The following is a 15075-nucleotide window of genomic DNA, read 5'->3' as shown; positions in this document are numbered from 1 at the left end:
AAGTTTCCCAAACTTCTAGGACCATGTGATACAATCAACTAGTGATACAGTTTTGGATCTTACCTTGAGGAAAGCAGGACCAGAACACAACTCTTCTACAACTTGGTCTTGTTTTGCATTATTTATTTGAAGCCCTTTGTCAGAATGTGTTGTGTAGGTGGGAGACCCTTGCTCCTTCTTTGAAGGGCCGTATAGGACCTAGACATCCTCACACCTCTTTGTCAGCAGCCAAGCCATCAGGCCGCACCAGCTACACGCAGAGAGCAGGCATGCAAGGGGAGCAACATGTTCTTTTATTGATGCAAGTACGTCCAGTCACACCAACAACTGACATCCTGTGTTACGGTACAGCTTTGTACTCAGAGTTCATCTCAAAATACCAAAACATCGTAAGGTGTGTATCAAATTGGGAAAATAAAGTAGCAAACATAGACACTGTATCAGGTAGGTACTAGGACTGATGACCCCGTGGAGTGCACACTGACATGAAAGCTCCTTAACTCGCAAGACAAAGTGTTCTAACGTTGTATTCCAAATATATATTCTCAAGTTTTTAGCCTTTCTGTATCTCAAATACATAAACAAAGCAATATGTACTACCAAGATACAATATGTACTATCTAGAACATCTGAAAAGTGCAAAAACACTGTGACAATACAGTGTAAATAATCTTGTTCCACCCAGGGCTGACGGCGATGTCCATATTGGATTGGGGAGCCACCCCTTCCTGAGGCCTCACCTCCACATCTCCAGGCTCTCCTAGGAGCTTTGGGACTTAGCAACTAACTGACCCATCCTCACTTGGGCATCTCGGCTGCAGGCTCCTGGGAAGCCAGGCATACGGAGAGAAACAAGGGTGAGTAGTTCTGAATCTGCTTGTGCGGAATGAAAGCCCTGCTGTGAGGGAGAGAGAGTCAGAGCAGATGGCCCACCTCTGGCTTTTGAGGGATCAGGACTTGCCCTCCCACAGCCAGAAAGACAGAAAATGGAGTGTACTCAAGTTTGGGTCTGGAAAATACCTCCAAATGCTGGGTAGTTTTCTGTGAGTGGGCTCCAGCAGTCTGGTCTGGCTAATATTCTGTTTCAGATTCCCTTAAGGGAGCCCCCCACCCAGAGGGAAGGAGGAGGCAGTCTGCTAGAATACCGCTTTGTAAGTTGCTTCTTTTCATTTTGTACTGGAGTTTCAGGAACTGCTTTAAATGTCCCTATCCTCAAGTCCACTTTGTACTCTCGTCATTACAGCTCAGTGTACCTTTCTGTTATAGCCTGGGAAACAGACAATTCCACCACACCCTCCCCCCTTACATTTATTTTAGATTTTCTCTTTTCCTAAAATGTAGTTGAAGAACAATTTGCCAGACATAGTCCAATGGCAATATGCTGCCAGGTATCCCCCTGCCCCTCCCCGACCCCCTAAATCCCTGATAAAGGAAAATGAAAATGTAAACTTTGGAAAGCCTGTACTCAGGGTTTGCTTCTAGAAGTATGCAAATGAGGCCCCCTGGCCAGCCAAGCCCTTCTTGCTAGAACCTCTCTGGCCTAGGTTTTGAGGGCAGGTACTTTGTGGCCCAGGGCAGAGCTTTCCTGGCATTTCCCTGGCACTGGCTGGCTGAGGGCTAAAAGAATAGAGTGGGAGACCGGCCCTCCAGTACTCTCTAAGGCACTAACCCCGACATCAGAGACACTGGCTGGAAGGGCGTCCAAGCAGGCAGGGCTCACATTGGTTTTGGTTGGGTTGTTTTTTTTTTTTTAATATTTTTTCGTAAGATGTTAATAATCAAAAGTAGAAAATAAAAATCTACATTTCATTAGAATAAGATGTTATCATGGATGCCATCTCCCATGATACTCTTTCCCCACCCTCCCCGAAGCAGGGCCCTGCCCTGTTATTTAAAATAAACAAACAAAAAAACTTTTGTAAGTGCCAAAGGTTGATGCATGAAATAATTACTTTTTTTTTTTTTCTCATAAAAGTTATATACAAAATGGACCCCAACCAGTGAGGCCTCCTCATCTCAACCCTTATCAATCAAGATTAAAACTCAGTGCATGTGTGTGCTTCGTCCAGCGTCTGCAGGCTGCATCCGTGCCTTCAGGCTCTGTTAAGGAGAGTCGTCCTAAAGGTAAGCAGGGCACAGAGAAATGGTCAGGTGGTTGGCAGGCCCTTCCCCTGGGCAGGCAGAAGGCAGGCCACGCTATTTGGGGAAGCCTCTCCTTTCCACGCCAAGAGGGGAAGGGTCAGCGACACTCAGACCCAAGTCCTCAGCCTCCCACCGACTGGCAGCCTGTGTAGAGACACCCCTGGCCGCCTTTCAGAAGGGCAGATCCATCACACTCCCCAGTCCTCTCCCTTCCAGCAGACTTGGGCACGGGACTGGTCTTGGGGGCTCACAGGCCCGTCCTGGGGGTTCTCCTACCTGAGAGTCTTCCAGCTATCCTTCTCCATGTGGTTTTCAGGACCTTCACTTTCAAAGGAGGCGATGAAGAGAGCTGAGAGAAGAAGCCCCTCAGAACCCACGTCCACGTGCAGTCAGTCTGCCTACCACACCAGTTGTCCCTTCCTTTCTAGGGGTACAACTGGGCCTGGGAAGGGACAGTGACTTCTGGTCTGGGCCTGTCCACAGGTCTCTGCTCCCTGGGGTCTTGGGGACTGAGAAGCTTCCTGGTTCTGCAACACTATCGGGGCTTCCAGAGCCCCATCTCTCCTTGTTCTCATCCTGTCACCTACCCACAGCCCACCCTCACGTACTCAGCCCTGTGGGCTCAGCTTCCCCTGTGATCAGGCCTGCCTCCCAGGGCAACCCCCCATGAGAGGAGAGGCCCTGGACATGGGGAGTCAGGGTGACATGTACAGTGTAGGGAGGTGGGTGTGCTGCCCTGGGGAGCCGGGCCTCACCTTCCTCGCTGTAGATGGGTGCCGTGAGCAGGTAGTTCTGAATCTTCTTGTCCTTCTCGAAGGGACACTCTACCTGAGTCCATGTCATGAACTCATGGATCTGTCTGGAGATTTCCCAAAATTTCTGAAGGCACAGAAGACCAACTGGATGTTCATTTGTCACCTTAAGCTTGAAATCCTTGGTTCGGGCAGGGGATGTAGGTTCCGGTTTCATTCTGTGCCCCAGCAAGATGGGACGGTGACCCTGCTCAGCTGACTTTGTGGCCACGGCAGCACTTTATGCAGCATCAGAGCCAGTAAGTGTCCCCAAGACCACTCGGTCCTGCACGTTGCCTAGGCCCGAGGCTGCAGCAGGGTCTGTGCCTCCCCTGTGCAAGACCCCAAGAGGGCCCCATCGGGGACTCCAGGCTGAGGCAGGTATGCCAGCCATACCCAGCACAGCACCACCAACCTGAACGTGTCATGATCTCATTCTCTGGGGAGCTGTAGGGGAAACGGGGCTGTCCAGTACTTACCTCACACAGGTAAGGGGTAGGAAAGAGTTATGGATTCTTACACAGGCCCCCATAACCTTTGTCCTACCTTCCCACCGTTGGCCAGCTACCCTTGGTTTCCATCTGGAATTCTGCTGCCTCCTCCCTGCTCAAGTACCTTCTTGCCTAAAGCCTTCCTCACTCCCAAACCCCCAGAAGTAGCCCCTTCTCTGTCTCCCTGGTGGGGTCAGTGTTGGGGCCACCCTTATACCTCGCAAACAGCACACATAACCCACCCTGGAGCTTTCAGTCCTAAAGGCCTTTCTGCAAAGGGCCACTGCTTTTCAGCTCTAGTAGCACAGATTCTACCTGTCCTAGGATAAGGCTGAGAGGTCTGTTCTGCCCTGTGTTGGGACAGTCTGGCCCCCCCTCCCCTCAGGCCACAAGGGTGCTGAGCTCACCTTAAAGTTAACATGCCCGTTGGGCAAGTGATTGGTATGGATTTTGTGCAGGAAGTAAATGTCCTTAACGAAAAGGTTGAATACAGGGATAACAATCTTCTCTCTGCTGCTGTTGGCCATCTGGGACCTTTGAGTGGCCCCCTGCAGGGCAGTGCGGTAGTTGCAGAAGTTGCTGGATGGGTCCATGTGGTGCTGTGGGCAGACAGGAGGACCTGGTTGGCTGTGTTCTCCCTGTACCCCTGACTTGTTCAGAATGCCCCTTCGCAGAGCAGGAAACAGCGATGGGGAAGGCATTTCCCTGCTGGGCAGCCCTGGACTGTCACCAGAAGAGGCCTCCTTTCTGGGAGTGAGCACCTGGCTGAGTACCGGGTTTGGATCCAAACATGAGGAAAGTTACAGAGAAGTCTCACAGCTCACACACACCTCTTCCCTGCCCTGCAAACCTGGGTCTCACTTCTTTCCTTTCAAAACCTTCCTTTGCCCTTCTACTTGGACCAACACCTCCCAAAACTGACAAGCTCTGTAGGACACATTTGCAGAAAGTGGATTCTGTGATCAAATACTTCAGGGAAGGCTGCAGGTGAACCTACCCACTCTTGGGCCACCCGGATGATCCAGGACCGCAGGAACTCAAGCCAGGAAAAGGCCAGCCTCTGCTTCGTCAGCATCACCCAACACCCCAGCAACACCCTGGGACCCACTTTTGTCAAACTCTTTCCTAACCACTCTCTAGAACTTGCCTTAGGCAATGCCAGTTCTGCCTAAAGTTCCAAGGGCCGAGGAGAACTTCAGCTACCCACCTCCTAGAGCAGCCAGGCCAGCTCAACATGCCCTACACCAGATGGCACTGTGGGCAGTGGGTTCTGAGCAAGGGGGCAGAGTGGATGAGGCCCACCCCTCCTCAGGCCAACGTAGGACATGGCTGAGGTGCTTACCTCCAAGACGTCAAACTTGGCCGTCTTCACTTTGGACCACGTTTTCTTCAGCCTCGCCACAGGACTGAGGTTCATGCCAGCTGCAGGGAACAGCAGGTGGAGTCAGGGTGGGGTTAGGTAGGCCATGCAGAAGCTGGATAGGAAGCCCCTGGGGCCTGGCCACTCACAGATGATGGCCATCATGGAGTTGAAATTCCCGATGTTGAAGCATTCCCGGGCCACATCAATAAAGAACTCTAGCATGCGGGTCCGGTGCTTCTTCTTCACCACCTAGAGAGCAGCCAAACAGCTTCAGGGTGAGCCCCCTACAGGAGTAACCCCCCAACCAGTCCCTGAAGGGCAGCCTAGACAGGAGCTACACTGCGCCCTCAGAGCTGTCAGACCCAGGGCTGGGGTGATGCTCATCGGCTGCAGAGGCAGGAAACGCAGCTGTAGCATTTTCGATGCTGGGCAGAGGGGCAGGAGGGCAGTCTGAGAGTACTAAGGGAGTCCCAGATAAACTCACAGAACATGCCAGGTACACTCCATGGATGGGTGTCTCATAATTACTGTGAGATTGGCTGGAGGATAGGGGGGAACAGGGATGTTGGTGCCCCAGCAATGGAGACCTCTGTCTCCACTTTCAAAGTTTTATCATCTCAGGGGTGTAGAAATCAGAGCCTCAGGAAGCACTGTGGGTCCAGAGAAGGGACAGTGTCACCCCACCCATATGGGCCATGCAGCACTTACCCGGCACACCTCGGTGGCCACTAGCATGCTAAGGCAGTTGAACCAGTTGTCATAGGCCTCCAGGCTATAGGTCTTGGTCAGGTCCCCTCGGCACTGGGAGAAACACAACAGGTCACAGGGAACCTGAGGACCCTGCCAGCAGGTGCTGCCCCAGCCCTAACCCCAGAAATGAGCAGGAACCATGGCCAAAAGAGACTGAAAGTGATGGTGGGGTGTGGGGAGCTGACAGGTCCAGGTCTCCCAGGATGCCCCATCCCCAGGCTCCTGGGAACAGTGGCCCCCTTCCAGTATGCAGCACCCTGAATAGCTGTCTGCTGACCCCTTGGGGCAGGCACCAGGCCACACCCCTAACATTTGGTTGTAAGGCCCCCACCCTGCATAGGTATAGGTGCTAGGCCCACCCTAAGGCCACCACAGAGCACACAGCAGCCCCTCACCCGGTGCTTGTCCCGAGAGTCCATGTGACTGACGATCTGCATCAGGTCCTCAGGGTGAATGCTGCTGACCCTCTCCTAGGATGGGCGAGGAGGTAGCACAGGAGGGGCGATGAACCTGCCATTCTCCGGCAGGCCCCACACTCGGGGTATAGGCCATGTTTAGAGTAGCTGTGAAGACCTTTCTGCAGGGGTGCACTACAGGCCCTCCTTGATCAGGGCACCCAGCCAGTGGGCAGGCCCTGAAATGCACCCCAGGGGTCTGCAAGACCCTCCCCTCCCAGGGCTTCATGGGATGAGGTGGAAGTCTTGGGGGCAGTGGCTCCTAGGTGCAGGGTACCTTCTCAGCCCAGGGTATAGGCAAGATGAGGTGACAGAGCAGGGGAACAGGCCCTCCCCCTCTAAGCCTTTCACCTCCTGGGCCAGTCCCCATCACCCCAGCCCCTCCCCTATACATGGGGTTGCTGTGATCCCAGGGACCCAGGAGCTGACAAGTGAGCTTCACCTGACACCCCAGTCTGACCAGCAGGGGAGTCCCTGCAGCACTATGTTGAGAAAGATGCTGGGGGTCCAGCATTGGTGAGTGCACCCCCGCCCCCATGCCAGGCAGGGCACAATGAAGCACTGACCAGCTCGATATGAGTCAGCTGCTGGGCCAGCACCAGGGGGTCACAGCACACGCCCAGGATGTCCTTCTGAGTGGCTGGCGGCTTAGTCTTGAGGACAGACCCTTTGTCCATCGCCGGTGAGCGAAGCTTGTCCCGCAGCTCCTGAAGCTGGCTCCGGGCAGCCAGCGACAGCAGCAGGCTCTGTGTCATTTGGGCAATGGCCTTCTTCACTGTGCCATTCTCCTGTGGAGGTCAGGAGACAACAAAGGTGCAGGTGTGGGCCGGCAAGGCCACCACCTCTCCAGAGAAACCCATTTCCTCTCCAGGGATGTGCCCGACTTTGAATGCACTTCCCTACTAAAACCTGCCATGAGTGTTTGGGCTTTTGAAGGTAGAATGGAACACAGTGTGGGCTTCTCTGAGTACCGTTGAGGAGGGTGGCTCAGCTGGCTGTCCTGTGGGGATGGGAATGGAGGGCCAGGGCAGGGCCAGGCGTAGTCTTCTGGGTCTGAAAACCATGGTTTTCCTAATGCTGTCCAGCTGAAATACTTTTTGGCCTCCCCACAGCAGGGAGGAGAGCATCTGGAAGGGCTTCCTCCAGGACCAGGAACCTTTGCTCTCTGGGTGGGAGCAGCCCCCCCGAACTCTCCCTGGGCTTTCTGAGCCCTCCAGCCAGATAGAAACTGCTGAGCACACAGAGCACTTTCATTGTGGAGGCCCAGCCAGCCAGGTTTCCTGTCTCCACAGAAGGCCAGGAGGGAGCTGGGAGCCAGAGATGTAGACAGGCTCTTAAAACCTCTCACTAGGTCCCCACTCCACTCACCCCAAGCCCAGGAAAGGTGGGCCCTGGGCTCATTCCAGCCCGTCACTCGGGACACAGGGTTTCCCACATGCAGAAGATGCCAAGGGCAAGTCTGGCCCATTGCTGGACAGCTGAGCAGTGTTGTGGGGAGGGGCACAAATGGAGCCATCCAGCAGCTGTCTTGGGAGGGTGACCGCATAGAGGACCACATACAGAGCTGTTCCTGAAGACCTATCCTCCTGTGAGAGTAGACCCCCCTTCCCCAGACACATACCCAAGGGGTTCTGCCAGGGTCTAAGGAAGACCTCACCTCATCACACTGCGTGACCCGGTGGGTAATGGCCTTCAGTTCAGCCATGGCCTTCTCATCCTGGAAGTCGTAGGGGAAGGCTTCTGTCCACTCCTTTAACAGCTGCACAATCTTGGCTGAGAAGGACTTCAGCTTGGCCTGGGGTGGCAGGGTGTAAAGTCACCCTCCAGAGTGGGCACAAGATGACCAGTGGTACAAGCCTCCCCATCTCCCCCAGGTCTGCAACACCCCCACCCCCATTATCCCTCGTGGGACCTGCTCCCCAGCCCCATGCTGGGGCGAGGGTTCTAGAGAAGGACATCCCCACTCTGTCTACCTGTGGCTTTGTTGTACCTGCTTGGTTTCATATTCCCCCTTACGTCAGCATTCTTTTTCACTTAAATTTATTTTCAAAAAACTTGTCCTCTCATAACCATGACATAGAAAACTAGTTTCCTTTGCTGTAATTAGAAGTTAGCCGTTTAAAATGACAACAACAATGAAAACCAAGGAAAATTATTAAAAATCAGAGACTCTCAGGGCACCTGGGTGACTCAGTCGGTTGGGCATCCAATTCTTGATTTCTGCTCGAGTCATGATCTCATAGTGTGTGGGTTCAAGCCCCGCATCGGGCTCTGTACTGGCAGCGCGGAGCCTGCTTGGGGCTTTGTCTCCCTCTCTCTCTATCCCTCCCCCACTTGCTCTATATCTCTCTCAAAAACAAAAATAAATTTTTTTTTTTTTTTTAAATGAGAGATTCTTGCCTGTCCCCTCTCAGTTAGCAACAGGTTGGCAAGTGCCGGGAAGGGGTGCAGACACCCAGAGGCATCCCTCTCCGGACCTCCTATCCTTAAAGACGGGCTGGGCACCCCTGCCGTCACCCTGGGTCCGCACTCCGGTAAGGCCTGAGAAGGATGTGCCAAATGCTTGGCCGCGGTATCCCAGCGGGTCTTCAGGGCCTAGCCCCACACTGTCCCACACACACACATGTGCCCACACCCCTCCTGTGCCCACCACAGCTCCCCAGCACTGACCAGCTCCCTGCCTGCCTATACCTGCCCAACCTGGACTGTTCTAGCTGCCCTGTGGGCCTCTCCCCACCCTCCACCCCCACTTCTTTTTGCCCACATCTGCCCCCACCCCTGCTGAGCTGCCTCCAACCTGCCTGATTCTGGCCATGTCCCCAGCTGGTCCCCTAGTGATGGCTTCCCATGCCTTGGGGAGCCTCTCCCAGCTGGGCCCTCACTCCCTGCAGCCACTCCTCCTGGCCAGAGTCCAGTGCAGACGGCATCCAGGAGGCCTTGCTGATACTTCCCCAGAGGACCACACCCCACACTCAGCAGGAGCTAGAGTCTTGAAGCCCCTCAGAGGCCCTGCGGTGCATGTCACCATGAACAGGCTGGCGGGTTCATGCCAGGCTCCTCTTAAGCTTCTGTCTCCATGCTGACCTTCAGCCCCTAATTTCATCTCCCCAGCCACCCCGCTTGGACTTATTTCCACCTGTCTCTTCAGGAGCCTTTCCTAACCCTCAGGCTGTGCTCAGTGCCTGTCTTCCTGCATCCAGGGACTCCAGGAGCGCATCCCCTCACCCCTCCAACAAGGAGACTCAGTTCACAGGCCTGGGCTGCACACCTGCAGGGGCAGGTGGCCTAGCCTGGTGGAGGGGAGGTAGAGGGGAAAGTCACCAGCAAACAGGGATGGGACATGCTCTGCCACAGCCCAGACTAGGCTCTGCCAGCTCTCTGATGGCACACCGACCACCTGGTCTTCTGCACCAGACCCTGGGCTTCTAAAAGTCTCATCTGAAGCACATGCCCCCAGGGACAGCCTGTGGTTTCTTGACTATCCCGGCTGCCCAAAGCCTGGCTCAAGAAGAGACAGCAGGGGCACAGAGCCCCATTTGAGTCACTGCAAACCACTCTGAGCAGGAGTCAGCCTGCGAGTGCTGCCACCTGAACCCCCAACCCGGAGGGGTCAGTGACCCAGGTCCCACTGCCGGCTTTTCTACCAGCAGGGGGTCCCGGCACTGACTAGGATTGCTGGCAGAGCTGTCTGCCGTGGCTCTCTCCTGGAAAGGGGTGTGAGTGCCCACCAAGAGCAGTTACTTTCAGCATCCCATGAAGAGTACTCGGCTCTGTGTGCACCCCATGCCGAATGGGGCGCCATGCCCCAGGCGCATGCACCCCATGCTCCTCTGCCAAGGAGGCCAGAGACCAGCCAATCTGCCCCATCAGGGAGGGCCCCCTGCTGGGCTCAGCCAGACCTGACCTGCCAGAGGCACGGAGACAGGCAGCACCCATCTGCTCCTTTACCTTCTCAGACCCGGTCTCCAGCTGCTGCCTCTGCTCCAAGCAGATCTGTCCCACGCGGGCCAGCAGGTCATGAGGGGGGATGAAGACCCGGGAGCTCAAGAGAAATGTAAAGATGTATGTCCTCTGAAGAAGAGACAGGGAGAGAGGATGAAGAGGAGGTCGGGCCTGTGCCGCCCCCTCCAGCTATGGTCACAGCCTGTCTAGCCACCTGCCGGGCCCAACAGCACCATCCAGCAGCCATGCCTTCTCCTGCATGGTTTACTCCACCTTGAACGTCCTTCCTTTTCTCTCACTGCCACCCAAATTCCTGCCTCCCTTGCAAGGCACAGATCAAACCCCACTTCCCTGCAGCTCCTGGAGGCTTCCCCGGACAAGCTTAGCTCCCAACAGTCTTGCTCTGCTGGGATTCTCCCCCACCCTCCGTCCTACCCCACGGTGGGAGTTAACACCCAAACCTGGATGTTGGTGGGACTCTCCCAGCCTGTGTGAGCCCATTGCCCAGCCCACAGTGCCTCCAGGGTCAGTCTCCAAGCCTTTTTATCCAGATCCTTACTGGTCTTGCCAATGGCGGGCAGAGTGGGGCATTTTTGGACCCAGCACCCAGCGTCAGGGACTGTCACAAGCCCCTGTGCTAACAACCAGCTCTGGGCCTTATGTCCACCTGCTGTACCAGGGCCCCTCTGGCCCACATCCATGTGCCCTTGTCCCTGGGCTGTGTGGTACAGTTTCTGAAGGGCCCTCATGATCTGGACTAAAAGGTGTCAGGGAACAGGGCCAAGGGTTCTCTGAGGCCTTTTGTCTGACATGGGTCAGCACCTGGGAGACCTTCACACTGGCTCCTGCCTGCAGACAGGTTGGACCTAGGAGTGGGGCAAGATGCTTGAAGCTCTCCTGGGGACTCTACCCCTACATGGGTGCTGCAGGCTGGGGGGCCTGGGACCCTTTGCCCTCACTCTGGGCCCAGGGGCAGGTCTTCCTTGTTCCAGCCCAAAGCAAGTGGGCTGTGTTTGCTGGGAAGCGCAGGCCTTGCAGATCAGGCCTCAAGGCCTCGGGCCCTCACTGTCCCCCTGCAGCCTTCAGACACCACTTGAGGAGATCCTCCTGGGAACAGCAGGGGTTCCTCTAACCCCCAACAGACTTCCCATGCCCTGTCCCCAGGCTGTGTAGCATGGGTGCTCAGGGATCCCAGCTGCATGGTGGCCCCCTTCTAAACAGATGGCTCAGAAGTGTGATGAATGTCACCCAGGCATCACACCTTGGAGTTCCTAGCCAAGGCAAGAAGAGAACCCAGGGAGGAGCTGTGCATTTCCAAGGAGCACAGAGACTCGCTGGTGTGTGTGTGCATCCCCAGCTGCCCACATGCACAGGAGAGGGGGACAGTGGGGGGAGGGAGGGAACCCAGGAGCTTGGCAGAGAAGCTGATGCCCAGCTGGACTCTGCCGGCCCTACCTCTGCACTTGCACCCCTTTACTCTCTCCTGGAAAGCAGGGGGTGATCCCAGGGCATAGTGTCTGGGGGAGAACACTGGGTAACAACTGAGGAGGCCCCTCGGGACACACCTAAAAGAGAAGTAGCTCCTCCCACAAGGCCACAGAACAGTGCTGGGGTTGGAGGTGCCAGCCCCTGGGAGGCTGATGCTCTGCCCTAGGCTTCTTCAGGAGACCTGACCCTCAGCTGCAGTGTCTGCACCACCAATTCCAGCCCCAGCCCAGCTTTGGGAGGGTTTTCAAGTAGCATGGAATAGACAGCCCCAGGAGGAAGGTAGGAGGCCTGACGTGTTGGGGGGGTTGTGCCAGGAACACCCAGAAACTGAGTTGGCTCCAGCACCATTGGATAAAAGCTGGAGAGTGGATGGGGGCAATTCCTCCCCGACCCTCCCATGCAAGCCTGTGTCAGACGCCAAGGCCGGCAAGCACAGCTCTGTCCTCAGGAGGGAGGGGGCACCTGGAAGGGGACTGTTGCAGCCTGGCCCTCCAAAGGGAGCAGGCAGGCCCGAGACCACTGCTGCTAAGAGATGTGCCCTCTCAGAGGCAAAAGGGAAGCCACACATGACAAGGGAACTCTTTCTGCCTGTTCTAAGAACGTACCAGCGGCATCTTGAAATGAAGAGGGGGATCTAAATTGTAGCGGAAGGCCAGTCCTGCCCACGCAGGCATGTGCCGTGGGGTCTGCATGCTGGCTGGGCATGGCGGGGCTGTCCCTCTTTATTCTGGACCATGGCATTTCATGCACAAAACAAACTTCCCAGCTGGGTGGACCCTCACCAGGACCCCAAGGCTCCAGTCTTACTCCTTAGACTCTTCCCTAAGGACCCTGTTCAGAACTCTGACCCCTGTTCCACCCCTTGTGTATCTGCTTCCTTGTGCCACCAAGGCTATCTCCCAGCTGCCTGGGGTCAGCAGGGACGTCACTGCAGATTCCTCTCCACTGCAGGGGCAGGAGGGCAGAGCAGGAGGTAGGGCTGAGACTCCCTGATGGCCTGCCTCTCCCCTGTTGCTCTGTCCAGCTCTGTCTGGGCCTTCCTTCCCATCCCCGAAGCAGCTGCCCCTGGAACCTAGGTGACCCCGAACAGTCCCACCCATCTCCAGGCCCCAGGCACTTACATCCGGGTAATAGTCCACTGTGGGGACCAGGTGCTCCATCAAAGCTTCTAGGGACCCAGAGATGAGGCGTCCCTCTTGGAAGACGAGGTCCCCGGAGCTGCTGGCCCCACTTCCTCGCTCCCCCATGCCGGGCAGCACCTGTCCACTACAGCTGGGCCCAAGTATGCTGGAGAAGACGACGGACGTCTGGGGCATAGTTTCCTGGGAGAGAAGAAAGAGGCGTCACAGGCCTGGTCACCCGCAGCCTGAGTGCAGGTGCACAGTGAGAGCCCCAGCAGGGCCAGGAGGGGCACCCCACCCAAGGGTGGGCATTGAATGGCAGCTCAGATGGGCAGGCAGATTCCTCAGCAGCCCTACATTCACTGGGTGTCTGAGAAATATTTCTTGAACACCTGCTCCACGCATACCAGGCCTCATTCCTAGAACCTAGACACACAGAACCCTGCCTCCTGGGGTCACATCCCAGTGGAAGAAGAGAAACTATGGAGAAAAACAATGCCCATAGGAGAAGGATCTGGAGCATTTCGGGGTGGTCACGGCAGCCTCAGGTAAGATGGTGTTAGTCGTGCAGCTGCCCGGAATAAGAAAGGAACATTCTAGGTAAAAGAGACAGCAGGTGTAAAGGTCCTGAGGCCAGTGTGTGTGGAGGGAAGGAGCAGGGAGAGTGGTCTGAGTAACAAGCCAGACCCTGCACAGTGTGGGCCAGGGGACCATGTGCTATTCCTCTGAGACAGGAGGCATGGAAGCTCTGAGCACAAGAATGACTTGACTCAGGGTGAATGTCACTATTTCTACTATGCGGAGACCCAGCAAGCAAAGGATCGGAAAACCAACTGGTGGGTTTTGCCATAACCCAGGGAGGGATTGCTCAGGTCAGGGGGTAGCAGAGGAGGGGAGCAGGGTCAACTCCAAATGCTGCGAAAAATGGTCTCAGGCCTGAGTGATTGATCAGCTCAGGAAAGGACGTGAGAGTGGGGTTTGGAGAAAGATCTGGAACTTCATTTTGACATGCTACATGTGAAGTGCCCATTAGATGCCCATGTCAGACAGCAGTCTTGGGGGTGCTCAGTGGTCCCACAGTGGCCTGGCCTGGTATGGCCAGGAGGCTGAGGGTGCCCACCTCACCCTACAGCAGAGCCTCTTAGTGGAAGTCCTCACGAGGCCTACAAGAGTCTGCAGCCCTCCTGGGCCTCAGTTTCCCCTTGCCCAGGGGGCAGCACCTGGGAGGTGCTGTGTGGGGATCAGAGTGAGGAGCGTTTGCCAGCCTGAGGCCTCCGAAGCTAGTGCCTATGAGTCTACTCTCCCTCCTGCCGGCCAGAGTAGCCTGCCCTGCTAGCTTGACCAGCCTCATCCTCTCCCCACTTAGAGGGCAGGCTAGGCTGGAGTAGAGCAGGGCCTTCCTGCACCCTCTCCCACGTCGGGAGAGCACTGCTGAGCAGGCACCACCACCCCAGCACCTCCATCCCCAGGCCACCACGCTGCCCTGCCTCCCAGGGGCGGAGCCTACCTCCTCGTGCTTAGGGGCCTGGGAAGTGCACACACTCTCCTTGGGCTCCCGCAGCCCTGAGCACTCACCTTGCTCCTGCTGCTGTGCTGCTCCCAGCCCTAGCCTGCTTTCTGACTCAACCTGGGGCAAGCTTCTGAGCCACTGTGGCCTCAGTTTCCCTACTGTGCAGCGCAAACAGTAGCCGTGATTATTTTACTGCCATGAGAGGGGCAGTGAGGTGTCTACACAAGCAGATCTGACTTCCAGGCCACAGCACATCAGCGGCGCTTCGCGTGAGAGAAAAGGGGCACTCGGCCCAAACGACCTGGCTTCCCTGCCACACACACACCTGAAGGGTGCCTTGGAATTCTCACAAAAATCCTTCGTAAGGAGAGTAAGAACTCAAGGAAAGCCCCCGAGGTTGAGGTGTCCGTGGTCCCCAGGCTCAGCTGCCTGACTTGGGGATGGGGTTTCAGACTCACAGAACACTCTCCTCAACACGTTAGAATATAGATTCTCAGGCCCTGCCAAGTCAGAAACTCAGGGATGGCCCTTGATCTGTACCTTGACAAGCTGTCTGAGGGGTTTCTGAGGCTGCTCGAGTCAGTCAGAGAGCTACTGACTTGGGTAAACCCTTCATTTTCAGATAATGAAATAGTGGGAAGAACTCAACTGAGGAAATCCTAAGAGTCCCAAGTGCAGCCAAGGTGTCACCACCTCCAGGAAGCCTCCCTGGGTTAATCCCTAGACTGCTGACTGCAGGACTGATCATTTGCTTCTGTGCTCTCCTGCCTAGCCAGAACTCAGCCCATTAACCATTTGTGGGATAGAATGACAATGGTGGGCTCCCCAGCAATCCTTATCAAAATAACACCAGCATTCTTCACAGAGCTAGAACAAACAATCCTAAAATTTGCATGGAACCAGAAAAGACCCCGAATAGCCAAAGCAATCTTGAAAAAGAAAACCAAAGCTGGAGGCATCACAATTCCGGACTTCAAGCTGAATTACAAAGCTGTAATCATCAAGACAGTATGGTCCTGGCA

The 15075-nt window shown here is 55.6% G+C and overlaps 1 protein-coding gene across 6 annotated transcripts in view; it reads right to left on the bottom strand.

Moving 5' to 3' along the window:
- Positions 1-270: 270 nt before the first annotated feature.
- RASGEF1A (RasGEF domain family member 1A) overlaps positions 271-15075 on the bottom strand; it is an 86883-nt gene continuing 72078 nt past the window's right edge. For all 6 annotated transcript variants that reach the window (XM_011287411.4, XM_003994193.6, XM_045040361.1 and 3 more), the window contains exons 2-13: positions 12544-12744; positions 9941-10063; positions 7650-7787; positions 6559-6780; positions 5933-6007; positions 5496-5588; positions 4934-5036; positions 4767-4846; positions 3832-4023; positions 2898-3021; positions 2419-2491; positions 271-2118 (exon numbers count right to left, since the gene is read on the bottom strand). In XM_011287411.4, the coding sequence (XP_011285713.2) occupies positions 2094-2118; positions 2419-2491; positions 2898-3021; positions 3832-4023; positions 4767-4846; positions 4934-5036; positions 5496-5588; positions 5933-6007; positions 6559-6780; positions 7650-7787; positions 9941-10063; positions 12544-12738 (1443 nt within the window). In that variant the 5' untranslated portion in view covers positions 12739-12744 and the 3' untranslated portion in view covers positions 271-2093. The remainder of the gene's footprint in view (positions 2119-2418; positions 2492-2897; positions 3022-3831; positions 4024-4766; positions 4847-4933; positions 5037-5495; positions 5589-5932; positions 6008-6558; positions 6781-7649; positions 7788-9940; positions 10064-12543; positions 12745-15075) is intronic.

Source organism: Felis catus, chromosome D2 (genome assembly GCF_018350175.1).
Source record: "Felis catus isolate Fca126 chromosome D2, F.catus_Fca126_mat1.0, whole genome shotgun sequence".
In the NCBI taxonomy this organism is placed as follows: domain Eukaryota; kingdom Metazoa; phylum Chordata; class Mammalia; order Carnivora; family Felidae; genus Felis; species Felis catus.
The sequence above is the reverse complement of the archived record's forward strand: the minus strand, read 5'-3'. Positions and strand labels throughout refer to the sequence as shown.